Below are 18,869 nucleotides of genomic sequence, written 5' to 3'. Positions count from 1 at the left end.
ATTACTTAAATGGAAATTTTAAAATCACTAAAAGAAAGCTGAATTCTAAATAACTAAGGGGGGGGGAGAGAAAGGGGGAAAGAGAATGGGTAGAGATCACCAAAAGGATCTCAGGAAAGCAATAATTAAATATATATATATCCCATTCCCTTTACCCCTAAGCCATGCTAAAGGGATCATTTTTTAATGGTTTTCCAATCATCTCTATACAATGCTATCTTGTGGGTTCCTCCCACAGGAACTCTAACTACTATCTTTTTAAGTTCAGGCTCTGACAAGTTAAGCATTCACTTCATCATGCTCTGCTCTTTGGTTCACCCTTATTTCCTGGCTACCTCCATGCCATCTATCCCTCATACTCTTGTCTCTTAGACATTCTTAGCTCTTAAGAATCATGGTCAAAAATAGCATTCAAGGAAAGAAAATGTCAATCATTTGCTCTATGACTCCAATCACCATTTCCTTTCACTGTCCAGTCCTCTCTGTTGAGAAATCACTCTCCTATAGGGACTATCTTACCTATTAGAATAAAAGTTCCATAGAGGTCAGACTTTCTTGCTTGCTTTTATTCTTATCTCCAGTGGAAGACAGAAATTCCCAATACTTAGCACAGTATCTGGCCCAGAGAAGGGATTTCATATATGCCTTATCATTCATTCAATATAAGAAATTTCTGGTGGTACTTTTGCCAAGATCTTGCCTTCTTATAGAACCAAAGACGGGGGGAAAAAGTCTGCATTTATATAGCACTTTGTGGGTTTAGAAAACATTTTCCTGATGAGAAGCAATATGGTACAGGGGAAAGAATATTGAATTCAAAGTCAGAGGAACTGAGTTTAAATTATACATCTTATAACCTGTGCAACCTTATACCTCTTAACCTCTCTAAGATCTCAGGTTCTTCATTCATAAGTGGATTGGAAAAGGAATTTCCAAGATCCCTTTGAGATATAAATCTATAATGCTATAAATCCTTTGAGATATTAATGCAAGAATTAATGCCTTATTTTATAATTAATCAATATGATGCAGGTAGTGGTCCCTTAAAGAAACTAGTCCTTTCAAATTGATTTATTCTTTACTGGTTCCCAACCCTCCTCACCGATGCATTATCAATTCAAGAAGCTAGGACCTTTGATTCACAAATCCTGGTCAAAAGCACCCCTTTGAATTCTAATAGGAAATCTGGGCTTGACCTAGCCCCCCACAAGATCTGAGCCAACTTGGGTTTCCACCTACAGGGCCCTATAGCTAAATCTCTCATTATAAAAGAGCCAAGCTGGAATATTCTCTTTGCAGAGGTTCCAAACATGCCAGCCTTATGCCTGGCATGCCAAGGATCTCTACCCATTGAAACACTGTTTCTGGTGCCCTCTTATCTTTACCTTTACTTTTGACTAACTAGACTTTAACGTTACTTCCAAACCCCATAATAAACCTCTTTATCAATCTAGGTTTTCGGGCCTGTAAATTCCTTTACAGGGGAATCTTGTGCCACTACTAGACCTCATTTAACTCCCTATCCTTGCACTGAATCCAAAGAGGTTGCAGGAGAGCTCTATTTGACTCTCTATACCCCGAACCTGACACTCATTAAACCTCAATTAAACCCTAATTTCATTTAGGTACTCCAAATCTACACCTCATCAAATATACATTTCTTAAGTGCCTACCTACTTTGTGTCATGCACTATGTAAAGTATAAATACCAGAGATACAGAAAGAGGAAAAAGACAGTCCTTGCCCTCTCAAGGAGCTTACAATCTAATGAGGAAGACAACTTGAAAAAAAAATGCATTACAAATTACATACAGAATAAATAGAAAATAATTAACAGAAAGAAATCACTAGAATTAAAAAGTATTAAGGAAGGCTTCCTGTAATTTGTAGGATTTTAGATGGAACTTAAAGTCAGTAAGCAAAGATGAGGGGGGAAAGTCTTTTAGGAAAAGGGGACATCCAGAGGAAATGCCCAGAGCTCAGAATGGAGTGTTTTATTTATGGAAGAGTGAGGAGGCCAGTGTCACTGCATCAGAGTTAGAGAGTAAGTTACAAGAAGAACACAAAGGGGGGAAAGGATTCAAGACTTTGAATATCAAATGTTTTACATTTGATCCTGGAGGAATCAGGCAGACATTCCAATCGCTGGCAGAAGAGCAGGGGCTCAATATCAGATTAGCACTTCTCCAAAATTACTTGGTGAGAGAATGTAGAATAAAAAAGAATGGGAAGAGATTTGAAAAACCTATCAGCTACACCCCCCCCAGCTAGGGAGAAGGGGGTATTGGGAGGAAGGAGTGGAAAATTTGGAACAAAGGTTTTGTAAGGGTCAATGTTGGAAAAATTGGCTACAGTGATGGGAAAAAATAATGACAAATGCTGGAGAGGATGTGGGAAAACTGGGACACTGTTCACACATTGTTGGTGTGAAATGATTCAACCATTCTGGAGCGCCATACCCTTTGACTCAATAGTGCTACTTACTAGTCATTTGGGGAAAGGTTGAATAAGTTGTAGTGATGAACAAGCTGATTTTATAGAAAGGCCTAGAAAAATTTACCTGAACTGATGTTGAGTGAAACAAGTAGAATTAGGAATACATTTTACACAGTAACAGTGAAAACATATAATGATCAACTATGAAAGGCTTGCTTCTTTTCAATGGTTCAATAATCCAAGGCAATCCCAATAGCCTTTGGATCTTCTGGATCTCATCTATATCCAGAAAAAGAACTATGGAGATCGAATGTAACTCAACAGATGCTTATGTTCACTTTTTTTTTTGGTTTTTGTTTTTCTCACAATTTTTCCTTTTTGTTCTGATTCCTCTCTCCCAACATGATTTATAATGCAATGCTCACTGAAAAATAAATCTAAAAACAAAAACAAACAAAAAAAAAACACATAAATTTGCAGGAGATCTGGAAAATATGGTAACCTAATTTTTTCTATCTTTCTTTAGCAGCAGTATCTTTGTTTATGAACAAAGGAGGAAAATGGTGTAAGTGATCCAAGGCTGAATTATCTCAACTGTGGCTTACTTGGGCATAACTGGCTATCTGATAAAGAGGCTAGGAATATAAAAGAGGAGGACAGGGTAGAATTGAATTAGTGAAGATAGCATAGAAAAGAATGGAAGAATCAAGGGACTAGAGGTCATCAAAAAGATGAAAACTAGGATTTTTTTTTTAAGGGAAGGAGGGAGGTGAAAGAGGAAGAGTTGAAAAGCTAATAAATTGTGGCTGGATAAGAGGATTTTGGAGTTCTTTAACAGAGATGTGGTACCCACACCACTTTTGGTGGTAATGGCAAGATCGTGGAGTATGAACATTTTTATGTGTGGCTGAGATAGGATGTAGAAGAGACTCAAAGCAGATAAGCAGATTGAGGAACTGAGTGATTATAGTGTTTTAAGGAGCATCAGTATGTAGGCTAAAAGTGAAATAAATTTTCAAAAGGCAAAGTCAGTGCCTTTCTTTATACCATAATGTCTCTTTTTTTCCAATCAATCACATTCTGCCATGAAAATAAATAATTATCACATATCTTGCCATTTTACTTATGTCAACCTAAACTTGTGCTAGAATTTTAAATCACCAGACTCTAGCACAGTAATTTGCACATAGTAAGCCTTAAATCACCATTTACTGAACAGACACTGCACAACAAAGATTTATTCTTGTTGAAAACAGACAAAAGAAAAGCATTTTCTGCAACTTGGACTTTAGAGAAGAAAAAGCTAAATTCCTTTCAATAGTTCTTTTCTCTGCAAACATCCTTGCAAATATCTATCATCCAAAAACTGTTCTGAGGTTCAAATGATTTTTACCAACTAAAATAGATTTTTCCACTGCCAATTCTTGTCATCTGTAGTATGTGTATGTGTATATGTATTTTATCTTTATTTTTATCCATATTTGTGCCCAGAATGACCATTACTCAAGAATCATCCAAAAAATAATAATAATAATAATTTCAATTTCAGGTTAAACAGATAATATTATATGGCTTACTGAAGTTCAATCCTGAACATTTATTAGATTGATTTTCATTGAACAAAGATATCCTGCTCTGTAACCAAAGGAAGGGAGAAAGGAAAAAAAAAAAAATCCTTACCCTAGAAAGCTTAACAAGGAAGCTAAAAAGGCAGACAACAGATCAAAGGACTATGCTTTCTGACATTAATATGTGCCTGTGTATTCTTTTTATAAACATCTGAGATAAGGTAAAATATTATTAGTACTGCATTGCTCAGTACTGCAAAAAAATCACAAATGCATGCTAATTAGAAAAATGTTGAGTTATATAATAAAAATAGCTTACATTTATTTAGAACCAAAGGAAAGGAAAAGATTTTCCACTCTGAACAGCTAAAATTTAAGGTATCAGAAATAATTATGTTTGTGACCTCACACACTCTTAGGTCTCAATTAAGAAAGATGCATGAGAGTGAATCATCAGTATTTACCTTATAGTTGCTCCAATACATAATGAAAGGCAAAGGAAACAGCAATATATGAACTAAAAATTGATTCACTCCATTTCTTAAAAGACAAACACTGCTTCCTGAAAATGTATACTATAGAGAATGTAACAAATAACTGAAAACTTCAAAACTTTGCTCTAAAAGAAAGATCATATAGTATTATTTGTTTTCTAGCATACTACAATCAAAATCTTTGTGAAACAACTAATAATAGTATTCATTTCAGTAGTAAAAATATACACACATGCTCACATAAAAATAGCTAATTAACATACATCCATGACAGTACAATAATTCATAAGATAAAAAATTTAGCTCTTTTAATCAATCATTTAAAGGCAACTTTGGGTACTATGCGCTCAATAATCAGCACTCAACAAACATTCAATACATATACATTAGTTAATATTGTGTAATTATAACTGTTATGAATAAATTTAATAAAACTACCATTGGATAAGAATGGATAAATGAAAGAAAAAGCATTTACTAAGTGCTTACTGTGTTTAAAAAAATAAATAAAACAACCTATGAAGAACATTGGGGATACAAACATAAAAGCAAGATAGTCCTTATTCTCTTTAAATTATATTGCAATATGGGGCAGTTAGGTGGTGCAGTGGATAGAGCACCAGCCTTGAATTCAGGAGGACCCGAGTTCAAATCTGGTCTCAGACACTTAACACTTCCTAGCTGTGTGACCCTGGGCAAGTCACTTAACCCCAGCCTCAGGCGGGGGAAAAAAATTACAATGCAATAGAGGGAGATAGCATTTGTAGGAAATTTCAGGTGCAAGTTAAATGGAAAGGCTCAGTAGCCTTTAGAAAGCAGCAGAAAAGCTGATGATAACTCATCATCATTTCTTTTCTTCAATTTTAATAGCCAGACTAAATGAAGGGCAGTCCCTATACAATGCGTTTCAAACTATATCTACCCAAGATGGCTTGCCTGGGTTAACATAGCTTAAAACTTCACTAAAAGTTTTGAGACATTCTGCATTTATGACCAAGCGTCCTCCTTCAAGAGTCCTCTCTTCCTGGTTAAGCTCATCTAATATGAGCTCATGGACATTCTCCATGGTAGGCCTCTTCTAGACACATTCCAGAAAATGACTATTGCTTCCTCTTCATTTGTGTACACTGTAATTCTCTTCACATAGTGCTGCACAGATTATCTTCTAGAACAGCTGGTTAACATTTGGTTATATGTCACTGAGACCTTCAGGGTTTTTTTGGGGTTTTTTTTTTTTATATAAATTGTTCAAGTCTAACTATGCCTGTCTCATTCTATACTTGTGGAACATGGAGTTTTTAGATCAAGAATAAAGCTTTACATATTTCTCTATTAGAAAAAGCCCAATGCTTGAGGTTGTAGAGATTTTTCTGAATTCTGTCAACCATTATGTTAGCTACCTCTCCCAGGTCTGTGGCATATACAAATTTGATGAGCAAGCTATATAAACCTTTATCCAAGTCACTGGGGAAAAAAAAGGTTTAAAAGCACAGACGTTGGGACCCTCCCACTGGAAACTTGCCAAGTTAATGGTGAACAATTAATTATGTCTTATTCTTTGAGTCTACCCATTTAACCAGTAGTAAATCCATCTAATTGTATTAACATGTAGTCCATATCTTTCTATTGTTTAAAAAGGAAAAAAAAAAAAAAAAACTGTGAGATCATCAAATCCTTTGCTACAAGGCAATCAAACTGTGTTATAGAATATTGCTTACCTGCTAGCTTAATAAATCTATTTTAAAAAGTAAATAAGATAAGTATTCAAAGATATGTTTTGATGAAACCATACAAGCTCTTGGTAATCATTATTTCCATTTCTATTTTAGTTTTCCCTTTACATTTACAAAGCCCCTTACATATTACCTCATTTAACCCCTTATAACCTGTGAAGCAGATGCTATTATTACTAACATTTTATATTTGAGAAATTGAGACTGAGGTTAAGTGATTTGCCTTAGTTCAGACCTAGTAAGTATCTGAAGCAAGATTTGAACTCTAGTCTTCCTAACTGTATAGTCACAGCATTCAATTCACTGCACCACATAATTGAGAACAGAATTAAAATTCACTGGCTTATAATTTAAAGACTATTTTCTTCCTTTTTTTTGTAAAACAAGACACTTTCTCTTCCCAGTCCTGTGGAATCTCTCATTTTTAATTTTATTTTTATTTTTAATTTTTAATTTAAAAGATTATCATCTTTTGAATATTGCTTATAGTGATTCAGTAATCAATTGACAATTTTTTTGTGAATTCAAGTGTACACAGATCAACTATACCTACCAGCTCTTTTAGTACTTCAAGATGCAGTACATCTGGACAAGATGATTTGAATTCATAAAGAGCAGGTAAGTGCTTTTTTTTTTTTTACTATCTCATTCATTTATCTCATTTTTATCTCCCTATTAATCATTTTTTCATTTTCATTCTGTCATTTCAAATATCACAGAAAGATAAAAGTATTGAGCAACTCAAGTCTTTTGTCTATTGTCAGTTACTCACCCCATTTACCCTAAGTAGTAATCTTATCTCCAAATTCCCCCAATGTACCTTTATTTATTATAGGATCCCAAACAGTTTTGAGCAGCAAAATACCAAGATCAGGCCTTAGATCACTTTGGTAATATTGCCTTCTAAGGAACAAGTAATGCTAAATTAGTTTGTATGAACTGGGGCAAATAACTTTACCACTTTTCCTTTTTTGTACAACAAATAGATTGAATAATCTCTAAAGCTCTTTCTAGCTCTAAAATTCTATGATTCTATCTTTTAAAATTAGGTGTGCCAGTTAAATTGGATCATCTTACCCAAAGATAGTCATCTTAACTAAGTTTTTTGTTTCCTTTAATCCTTTATCAAATTATAGATCATTACTGCTTGACCCCAGGCTCCCCACTCTGCAGCACAGAAATTTACAGGAAATTATAAATTGGAATAGAAGGGTACAAAAATTCTTGATCTGTGATCAAGCAAGTCAAAGGTTCAAACTGAGGTCCTTTGACTCTCAAAAAAACACCCCTTCTACTTCTTCTAAATTATTTAATTATCTCTTAAACCCATTCCTAACTTTTCTATTCTTATTGCTACCAAAACAAGCAGTTTCTCTTTTCACTAATCTAACTATTAAACTATTTATTATATGTCTGACTCTGAAACTGTGGTTGGTTAGGTACTGCACTGATAAGAATGAAGGAATCATTAGTATTCTTGGAAAGAGCAATTTCAGTCCAGTGATGGATTGGAAACCAAATTGCAAGGGACTGGAAATTACTACTTCAACAGGTTTCTAACTGGTATTCTAGAATGCCTCAGTCTTCCCTCTAATCTATTTTTCATACTACTATTGAAATTAATCTTATATTATCCTCTATTAAGACCCTTGGATGACTCCCTAAAGTCTACCAGATAAGACTCAAGTAACTTTACTTAGCATTCAAAGTCTTCTATAACCTACCTTTGCACTCATATCTTCCATAACTCGAGTACTCTATTATCCAAATTTGATTGCCATGCCCAAACAGTTCCAAATACAGATTCAGCATCAGCATCTCAACCCCATCTTTAAAATCATTTTCCAGAAAAACTTCATTTTACTTCAAATAATTTATTCTCACCAAGTTCTTGAACATATAGTTTAAAATACTATTCCCAAGTAGGTTTTTCGAATTATAAACATGGAAACTGCTCATTATTTCACCTCTCCTTTTTTATAGCTTGAGCTACCTTGTTCTTTACTCCAATCTCCCTTTAATATGTCAATATCTCTCATATTAAAATACCTCTATAAGGTATTTAAATTTTAAATAATTAAAAAAAGCATTTATTAAACTACTACTAAATGCCACTGTGCTAGCCCCGGGAACCAAGGTATTAAGAATAAGACAATATCTATTCACAAGGACCTTGACTTACATATAATCCACAAATAAACAAAATATCTTCTCAATACTCTAAGAACAGAGGATTTGCAATAATCTTAAAAACAAATTAATTCAACTAGTATTGAAATCTCGTTTATTTATCACCTATTGGTTTAGAAATTTCTCATTTTCTAGAGTAGTGATATATAATGTAAATATGCATCAGTAAATGTCTCAAAGGCAAAGTCAAACAAGGAAAAATGGCTGAGCTTTCTTGTTTAAAAAAGAGAGAGAGAGAGAGAGAGAGAGAGAGAGAGAGAGAGAGAGACTACCTGACCTGCAGTGACATTTACAATGAAATACCCATTTGGTGCTTTTGATATTTTTCTGTTTATTATAAGCTTGAAATTTTGAATCAACTGAAAATTTTAGAGAGGAAAAAAAAAAAAGGAAAACTTACGTGATATAACACTATCCATATACTGTGGTAAATAAGGAGCCCAAGCATCAATTGTTTCTTTTCTTCCTCCTTGTTCAATTCTTCTCAGTTCAGCCAACAGTAAAGCTTGAGCAGCTTCTCTTACCTAAATTCAAGCAGGCAATCAGGAAATATAAAGATGTTTACTTATAAATATTAGGGAACAGGAAAAGGCAGAGTATATTTAATTGTTTATCACTGTACAAAAAATACTTTATAAAAGTAATAAAACAATCTTAAGAATATGGTAGTCCAAATTATGTATGCAAGGGAAAAAAAAACATGGAATGAACAATAATCATAATCAATAAATATTAAGTGCCTACTAAGTACCAGGCAATGTGTTAAGCACTGGAAATAATAAAAGAGGCAAAAAACAGCCCCACCCCTCAAGTTATAATCCAAGGCTGGTAAATATCCAGAGACTTTTAAATATGGAAAATTAAATTTAAATGATAAAGAAGTTGACAGCATGATTTATCAAATTAACAAAATTCAAAATTTAAACTATAAGTATAGTTTTGAAACACATGTCCTTAATATTTCTCTAATTTTTAAAAGTTTTATTTATTTTTAGAGGTTTTTTTAAATTTTGAGTTCCAAATTCTTTCCCTTTCTCTGTCCTTTACCCTAGTGAAAGGGGAAAAAAATAGGATATCAATTACACTTGTGAAATAATGTAAAACATATTTCCATATTAGCCATATTGTTTAAAAAAAAAATGGCCAAAGTAAAAAAAATGATGCTTTAGTTTGCGGTTAGAGTTTATCAGTTCCCTCTTGAGAGATATGATTTGCCATCATGGGTCGCTTGGAATTGTCTTGGCTCACTGTATTAATCACAATAGCTAAGTCATTCACAATTGATCACCATACACAAATGCTATTACTATGTATACAAAGTTCTCTTGAATCTGCTTGCTTCACTTTGCAACAATTCCTAAAATCCTTCTGAGATTTTTCTGAAATCAGCTTGCTCATTTTTTTACAACACAATAATATTCCATTACTATCATATATATCTCCCTATGTTGTTCAGCTATGTCCAAAATGATGGGTATTCCTTCAACTTCCAATTCACTGCCACCACAAATAGAGCTGTTACAAATATTATTGTACATATAGATCCTTTTACTTTTTGCTTTTTAAGCTCTCTGAGATACAGACTTAGGAGTGATATTGCTGGGCCAAAAATACGTCTTATAGTTCTTTAAGCACAGTTCCAAATTGCTATCCAGTATACCCGGATCAGTTCACAACTTCACCAACAAAATATTAGTATCCCAATTTTTCTATATCCTCTCAATATTTATCATTTTTCTTTTCTATCATAATAGTCAATCAGGTGTGAAGCAGAACTTCAGAGATGTTCTAATTTGTATTTATCTAATCAACAATGATTTGGAGTATTTTTTTTCTTTTATTACTATAGTTAAATTTTATTTTTTACTTTTGAAAATTGACTGTTCATATCCTATGACGATTATAACAATTAGGGAATGATTTGTATTTTTATAACTTTGACTCAGTTCTCTAAATATTTGAGAAATGAGGACCTTCTCAGAAAAACTTGATATTAAAAACTTTGCCCCAATTTTCTGCTTTCCTTTTAATCTTGGCTGCATTAGTTTTGTTTTTACAAAAAACTTTTATTTCAATGTGACCAAAATTATTTCCTATGATGTCCTCTACCTTTGTTTGATCATAAACTCTTTCCTAATTCACAGTTCTTTGATAATTTGGTATGGAACTGAATATAGTTAAAATTATGATTTTTAGTCAGTAGCATCTATTTAAAAACCATCAGCAAGCATCATATGTAATGGGAATAAACTAGAACCATTCCCATAAGATCAGGAGTGAAATAAGGTTGTCCACTATCACCATTACTATTCAATATTGTTTTAGAAATGCTAGCTTTGGCAATAAGAAAAAAAAAAAGAGATTAAAGGAATTAGAGTAGGTAATGAGGTAAGCAAATTATCATTCTTTGCAGATGATATGATGGTATACTTAGAGAACCCCAGAGAATCTACTAAAAAGCTATTAGAAATAATTCACAACTTCAGCAAAGTTGCAGGACACAAAATAAATCCACAGAAATCATCAGCGTTCTTATACATTTCTAACAAAATCCAACAGCAAGAAATACAAACAGAAATCCCTTTTAAAGTAACTGTTGATAATATAAAATATTTGGGATTTTATCTGCCAAGGGAAAGTGAGCAAAACTACAAAACACAAATAAAATAATGTCTAAGCAATTGGAAAAATATTAAGTGCTCATGGATAGGTAGAGCAAATATAATAAAGATGACAATACTCCCAAATTTATTTATTTAGTGATATACCAATCAAACTCCCAAGAAACTATTTTACTGACCTAGAAAAAATAACAAAATTCATCTGGAAGAAAAAAAGGGCAAGAATTTCAAAGGAATTAATGAAGAGAAAAGCAAATGAAAGTGGCTAAGCTGTACTAGATTTAAAACTGTATTATAAAGCACTGGTCACCTAAACCATTTGGTACTAGCTAAGAAACAGAGAAGTTGATCAACAGAATAGGTTACATTAACAGAACAAAACAGCCAATGACTATAACAATCTAGTATTTGACAAACCCAAAGCCCCAGCTTTTAGGATAAGAATTCACTATTTGACAAAAATTGCTAGAAAAATTTGAAAGTAGTATGGCAGAAAGTAGGCATAGATCCACACTTAACTCTGTATACCAAGATAAGGTCAAAATGGGTTCATAATCTAGACATAAAGAATATTATTATAAACAAATTAGAAGAACATAGGATAATTTACCTCTCAGATTTGTGGAGGAGGAAGGAATTTGTGACCAAAGAAGAACTAGAGAGTATTAATGATCATAAAATAGATAATTTTGATTATATTAAGTTAAAAATTTTTTGTACAAACAAAACTAATGCAGATAAGATTAGAAGGGAAGCAATAAACTGGGAAAACATTTTTACACCCAAAGGATCTGATAAAGGCCTCATTTCTAAAATATATAGAGAATTGACTAAATTTATAACAGTTTAAGCCATTCTCCAATTGATAAATGGTCAAAAGATATGAACAGACAATTTCCAGATGAAGAAATTGAAACTATTTGCAACAGGGGCAGCTAGGTGGTGCAGTGAATAAAGCATCAGCCTTGAATTCAGGAGGACCCGAGTTCAAATCTGATCTCAGCCACTTAACACTTCCTGCGACCCTGGGCAAGTCACTTAACCCCAGCCTCAGGAAAAAAAAAAAAAAAAAAAAAAAAAAAAAAAAAAAAAGCAACTTGCTAGAACTCTGTCTTCCCAGAAATCAGCTGGAGTCAGGATCACTAAACATCTTTATTCTTGATCTTTTACGGTCAAGGTCAGGGGATTAAATCTAGCAATCTCCACACACATCTTCCTCCCTCCAACACCACAGAGAGAGACAGAGAGAGCATCTCAATTTCCTCTTCCTCCTCCTATCTCCCCCCCCCACACACACACACGTCACTTCTCCCTCTTTGTCCCAACAATTAAGTCAGCACAGAATACCTGGGGAGGGTCAACCTTCAAACAAGTTAATAGAGAACCATCCAATTGGCAGTTAGTCTCATGTGCTCCATTATCCAAGTGCATTTGCTCAGTTCAGTTTATGCAAGGGTCAATGTTAGAAAAACTACCCATGCATGTGCTTTGTAAATAAAAAGCTTTAATAAAAAAGGAGAAGAAGGAGGAGGAGGACGAGGAGGAGGAGGAGGAGGAAAATAAGAACAAGAAGAACAAGAAGAACAACAAGAACAACAAGAAGAACAAGAAGAACAACAACAAGAAGAAGAACAACAATAAGAACAAGAAGAACAAGAACAAGAACAAGAACAAGAACAAGAATGAGTATGGACCACAACATAGAATTTCCACTCTTTCTGTTATTGTTTCCTTGCATTTTTGTTTTCCTTGTCAGGTTTTTTCTTTCTTTCAAGATCATATATTGGATTTAACTTATATTTTAACAGATAAGCAAAGAAGCTAGGGATTACAATCTAGAATCACTTATCTAGTGAAATTTTAAAAAGCTATAATACTTCAAAGGAAAAAAATGGTCATTCAATGAAATAGAAGAATTTTAAGCTTTCATAAAGACTAGAACTGAACAAAAAATCTGAATTCCAGTAGCAAGAACCAAGAGAAGCCTTAAAAAAAAAAAAAAAAAAACCAAGAAGAGAAAATATAAGGAATTTAATGGAGCTGCAAATGTTTATAATCCAACTTGACTGGTAATTCTTAAAATTTTAGAGCTAGAAGGAATATAATTAAACAGAGAGTACAGGTATAAGGTGAATTTTACATAATAGCACAATTATAATCTAAATATAAAGTCAAAGAGAAAAAGGGTAAAAGGAGAGAGAAGACAAAACAGGAGGAAAAACAGGATAAAGGGAAATACAGTTAGTAATCATAACTCTGAATATGAATGGGATGAACTCTCCCATAAAACAGAAGCAGACAGCAGAGTAGATCCAAAAAGAAAATCCTACAATATATCGTTTAAAAGAAACACCTGAAACAAAGACACATAGAGTAAAGGTAAGGGGATGAAGCAAAATCTATTATGCTTCAACTGAAGTAAAAATAGCAGGCATAGCAATCTGACCTCAAAACAAAAGCAAAACAGGCATATTTAAAAGAGATAAAGGAAACAATATCTTCTTAAAATGTACCACAGACAATAAAGTAATATCAATACTAACTAAACATTTACACACCAAGTAGTAAAGCATCCAAATTCTTAAAGAAGTTAAGTGAATTGCAGGTTCATGATCAAACATGAGATAGAATTATAAAATATAAATCATAATTATGATTATATCATATTAAAAAGCTTTTGCACCAACAAAACCAATGCAACCAAGATTCCCAAAGAGATCAAAAAAGGGAAAAGGACATACTGTTGTGCCACAGTTCTCTTTTAATGTCCGGACCCAGTTTCCCTAATTGTCCTATTCACTTACTCTGCCTCAGGTTAAAACCATTCCCTCTTAATGTTAGGATAAAGGTCTTATAGTTTAGATCTTAGGCTATAGTCATTTCTTCTTAATGTTTGATGGGACAAAGGTCTTTATCCATTTTAGACATCATTAGAATATCAGGAGCCTCTCCAGGATCTCCCTCCATTATGCCTGCTTCCATTATGTCATCCTCATCCTAGGTTTCTCCCCCCATTAGGTCATCCCCAATCAGGTACCTCCCCCATTATGTCATTGTTCTTGTTACACTATAAAAGAATCTTGTGTAGGACATTCAGGGCTAGATTCTTTGAGATCATAGTTTCATTCAGCCCCGGGACCAAACCATGGATTCATTTAGTCCCAGTAAATTTCTCCATTTAATAAATTCTGTATTAAATACTCTCTAATCTCTATCTTGCTCAGTTTCTCTGGCATTACAATACGTATGAAAATATATTTATAGCAACCCTTTTCATGGTAAAATATTGAAAATTGAGATCCTTATCAATTGGGAAATGGCTAAACAAGCTATATATATGAATGTAATGGAATACTACTGTGCAATAAGAAAATGATAAACAGGTAGATTTCAGAAAAACCTGGAAAAACTTTTATAAACCGATGCAAAGTGAAATCAGCAGAACCAGGAAAACATCACAAAGAGCAGCAATGTGTAATGAACTGCTATGAATAACTTAAGTCCTTTCTCAGCAACACAATAATCCAAGAAAACTACCAAGGCCTATTCACATTCAGATAAAGAATTGATGGTCTCTGAATGCAGACTGAAATATACTTTTTAAACTTACTTTATTCTTTTTTTCTGGATTTTTCTTTGCCTTTTGATCTGTTTCTTCTTTCACATCTGTGACTAATATGGAAATATATTTTACATAATAGCATAATTATAATCTATATCAAATTACTTACCATTTTAAGAAGAAGAGAGAAAAGGGAGAAAAACTGGAATTCAAAATCTTCTAAAAAATGAATGCTAAAAATTTACTTGACATGAAATGGGGGGGGAGGGATACTATTAAAAAAAGAAAATTATCAAATTTTTGTTCCAATTTCCAGCATGTGTAACTACTATTTCTATTGTGTTTGTTTTTTACAAAGATACATTAATCACGTTGAAACAAATAAATCATTTTCTAGGAGTCAATTTACTATTAGCAATTTACAAGATATAATTCAATAATATCTAAATAGAGGAGTTAAGTTGAAAGAGATTTTTTTCTCAAAGATATTTTTAAATGAATTCAAATGTTTCTAAATCTGACAAGAAAAAGAAATACTATTATGCAAAAGGGAAAAGGGAGAAAAAGTATAAAACACCTTCAGGATACTCCTAGGAAGTGGCATAGTGTAAACTCCAAATTATGGTTTCTTTTCTCCTACTATAGTATTGTTTATACTATATTATACTCTGCTTTTTGCAAATATATTTCTAACTTCTGGCTGTTGAGTCTTTTCAAACAATCTCTGATAACAAAATTTCATCAATGTAAAAGAATATAAACATTGTATTTTTTAACATAAAGGTATCTTAAAAATTAATACTGAAATAAATTGAGATCTTTTGGGGGCAAGGGTTGAAAAGACCCTGATGTAAATTGTCTCCTTTGGGGGAAAGGGTGCTCCAGACTCTCAAACCTTCTTGCCCTGGGAGGGGCACACCCTCCAGTCCAAAAGGGAAACTCCCAAGATAACTTATCTCACTCAACTGGAAATCTCAGCCTGGGGTATACCACTCAAACTGCACCCCAGCTCCAGGCCAAGACTAACCAGATATAACTAGGATTTGTCAACCCATATCTGCAGAAATCCTAAGAGGATTTTGCCCACTGATAAAGATATATTCTTCTCAGTGTAAACCCGTCTTAACTAAATTCCTAATCAGGAGTTTGCCCACTAAGAAAGCCTTCTTCTTAGCATATTGTTTTCTTAGTGTAAATAAACCCATTCTTGCCACAAACCTTCTGCCTGTATTTATTGGGGTTTGCAAATTCTTTCATAAAACCTGCGCAACCAGTCAAAGAGATCCCATTGCTCTCACACCTCATCAGTGCAGTCTAATCTCTGATGAGGTAAATGAAATATATGAAATTTTATCATCTATATATCATGTGTTACAGATCAAAAACTAGAAGGGGTCCCAGACATCAGAAGTAAAGTCCTCAATATTCTTTGTGCTATATCATATAGATATAGAAATTACTATAAATTGCCATTTCCCTACATTCCTCCACACAGTAATTAGGAATACATAAAAGAGTTTAGAGAAACTATAATTTCACTGCAACTTTAAGATCCCAGGATTGCCCCCATGCCAAGAAGAAGCATCAGAATAGCATTTTAGTAAAGATGTTTCCTAATTGCACAACTTTAATATTACCTCCAGGCATCGATCCTGCCATCTACGAGCCAGCATTTCTAGAAGTGGAGGTCTAAATTTATCCAATCCCAACAGGTCTGGAAGCATAACACAATGCATAGCAGCTAACTGACTCCATCCTGTTGAAATATAAAAGCAATATTAAAAATCTTTTCACTATAAGCACCAAAATCTAAAATAAGAGCATTTTAAGAAAATAAAAAAATAGAGAGATTCATGGTGTTATGCCACAGTTGTCTTTTATTGTCCTGACTCAGTTTCTCTAAGTGTTCTGCCTCAGTTTATAATTGTCCTGTAAGACCTTTCCCTCCCTCTTTATCAGAATATTTGATAAGGATAAAAGATCTTATGTTTTAGAATATCAGAATGCCTCTCCCCATCCCAAGTTATCAGAACATCAGATACCATCTTATCAAGATGCCTCTCCCCATGTCTGGGGTGCCTCCCCCTATTATGTCATCCCTCTCCAGAGACTCACCCTGCCCTGTGTTCCCACTCTCTGCATCCTGACTCTCCCCTTGCCTCAGTCTACCCCCTGAGTCTGAGCCATGTGTATAAATGTCATTGAGAACTCACATTGTTTGCTGGATTCTCGGAGAAGATAGTCTCATTCAGCCCTGGGACCAAACCATGGATCCATTTGGTCCCAGTAAATTTCTCCCTTTTAAATAAATTATTAAATACTCTCTAATCTCTATCTTGCCTCAGTTTCTCTGGCACTACAATGGGAATATTCTGGAATATGCATTTTTTCCAACATTAAAGATATTATAAAGACATTGGAAATTCTGTTCAAAAATACATAAAATGTTTGTATACTGTCCAAAAGTCATACGTTAGTCTTTTAATGCCTGTAAATATTAATGATATCATAAGAAAAGCCAAATTACTTAATAAAATTCCCATATAAATTATACAGAATATGAAAACAAAATTGTAAGTCATTACCAAAATGTAAAATATAAGTAAAATAATAAGTTAGCATAGAAAAAACAGCTTCAAAAGAGTTCATAGGGCCTCCATGTAACAATCAAAAACATGGGTATGTTATCATTTTAAATACAGCTACCAGTGTGGCTATTATCTATGGCAAAAAGTAATTCATTCCTGTTGTGTCAGGAGTTGTTATTTAACATGTCTGACAATCCTCTTTCTTAGACTGCCAGAATTTCAGGCCTTCAAGATTATTCATATTAGAAATAAGTAAAGAGAGCACTAACTTTGTAAGAATTGAACTCAAATGTTTTTGAAAGCAAATGCAAATTTGAAATCCTAATAAAAATTGTATGAATTGTAATCTGTTGAAACTGAAGGAGGGAGAAAGTTACTCTTTTTCAACATTCTAGTTCACACAATGGATTTTTGTTATTTGAAAAGATGTATCTTTTGATGATCTATTAAAACATCAGTGTACTATATAACTAAAATATTCAAAAAGGTAATTAAGTTCACATCTTTTGTCATTGTAAATATTACTAACTTGAGTTTCAGGTTTTAACATTTAAAATAAAAGCACTATTTAAAGTCATTGTTTTGAAATACTACTAAAAGTATTTTCAATTGCCTCTAAAGAGCAACTTTCACACTCATAAGAAGTCTTAAACATAAATATAGGTGCTTTGAAACAAAAAATTCTTCCACAACTTGGAATATTTCTGAATAAGGTTCATGTTTCTTTGAATTTGAAATATCTGACAATACAAACATCATCACTTATAACAAAAAAAAAAGAGAGGTTTCTTGGCATAGTTGATAAAAACATGGTCTTGAAGTCAGAAAGATCTAAATTCAAACTCTTTTCTTCTGACCCTTCTTGGTCAAGTAACACTGAGCACATCATTTAACTACTCAGCATGCCAAGCAATCCTCTAAGACCCTACACCATGGCATGGTTACAGATCTCATCAAAAGTTTCCAAAAACAAGGAAATCATAAGGCCAGTCCCTCCCCTCCCCACAAAAAAAAAAAAAAAAAAAAAAAAGAGAGAGAGAGAGAGAAAAAAAATGTGCATAAATGTCACAAGAACCTGTGGCCAGATTTTTTTTTTTTTTTTTTTTGGTGGGGAGATAATGGGGAGTCACACAATATTTTAGTATGACCACAATTTTCCCATTTAACATTAATAATTTTTTCATCTTTCAAAACATAACTATGATAGGGGCTCTCAGTAAATTATTAAATGCTATTCCCTCTTTATAGCCAGTATCACCACATTTTTGACAGCAATACCAAACCCAAAATAGATTCACACCCTTCAGTCTTCATTCTTTTGCTTTCATATGATCCATTCAGGTGTTAGAGATTGAGTAATAGTCCTTTGTTTCTAACTGATTTTCCTTTTACTAAAGTGTCCAAAATGACATCCAAGATACTGGAAATCCACCCATTTTACATTGTACAATCTGATGAAGTTTTAGAACCACAAAGGAATGGATCATCAAGGACTTCAATGGAATTTTGAGGGCAGAAGAGTGCAAATGATGCTTACCTGGTTCTTGGAGAAAACATGAGGTTAACTTATACAAATTATAAGGAAAATATTTTTGTCCTCTTTCTGCTACTAATCTACCTACATAAAAATAAATAAATAAACAAACCCTATAAGAGGCCCTTTTGAAGCTTTGTAAA

General features: G+C 33.3%; 1 protein-coding gene across 3 annotated transcripts in view; it reads right to left on the bottom strand.

Moving 5' to 3' along the window:
• The window catches only part of WDR7 (WD repeat domain 7), a 472,816-nt gene that overhangs the window by 332,699 nt on the left and 121,248 nt on the right, over positions 1-18,869 (bottom strand). For all 3 annotated transcript variants that reach the window (XM_074279428.1, XM_074279427.1, XM_074279429.1), the window contains 2 exons: positions 16,242-16,360; positions 8,822-8,945 (listed from right to left, as the gene is read on the bottom strand). In XM_074279428.1, the coding sequence (XP_074135529.1) occupies positions 8,822-8,945; positions 16,242-16,360 (243 nt within the window). The remainder of the gene's footprint in view (positions 1-8,821; positions 8,946-16,241; positions 16,361-18,869) is intronic.

This window comes from Sminthopsis crassicaudata, chromosome 1 (genome assembly GCF_048593235.1).
Source record: "Sminthopsis crassicaudata isolate SCR6 chromosome 1, ASM4859323v1, whole genome shotgun sequence".
In the NCBI taxonomy this organism is placed as follows: domain Eukaryota; kingdom Metazoa; phylum Chordata; class Mammalia; order Dasyuromorphia; family Dasyuridae; genus Sminthopsis; species Sminthopsis crassicaudata.
Note: the sequence above shows the minus strand (reverse complement) of the source record. Positions and strands in the feature narration are given on the sequence as shown.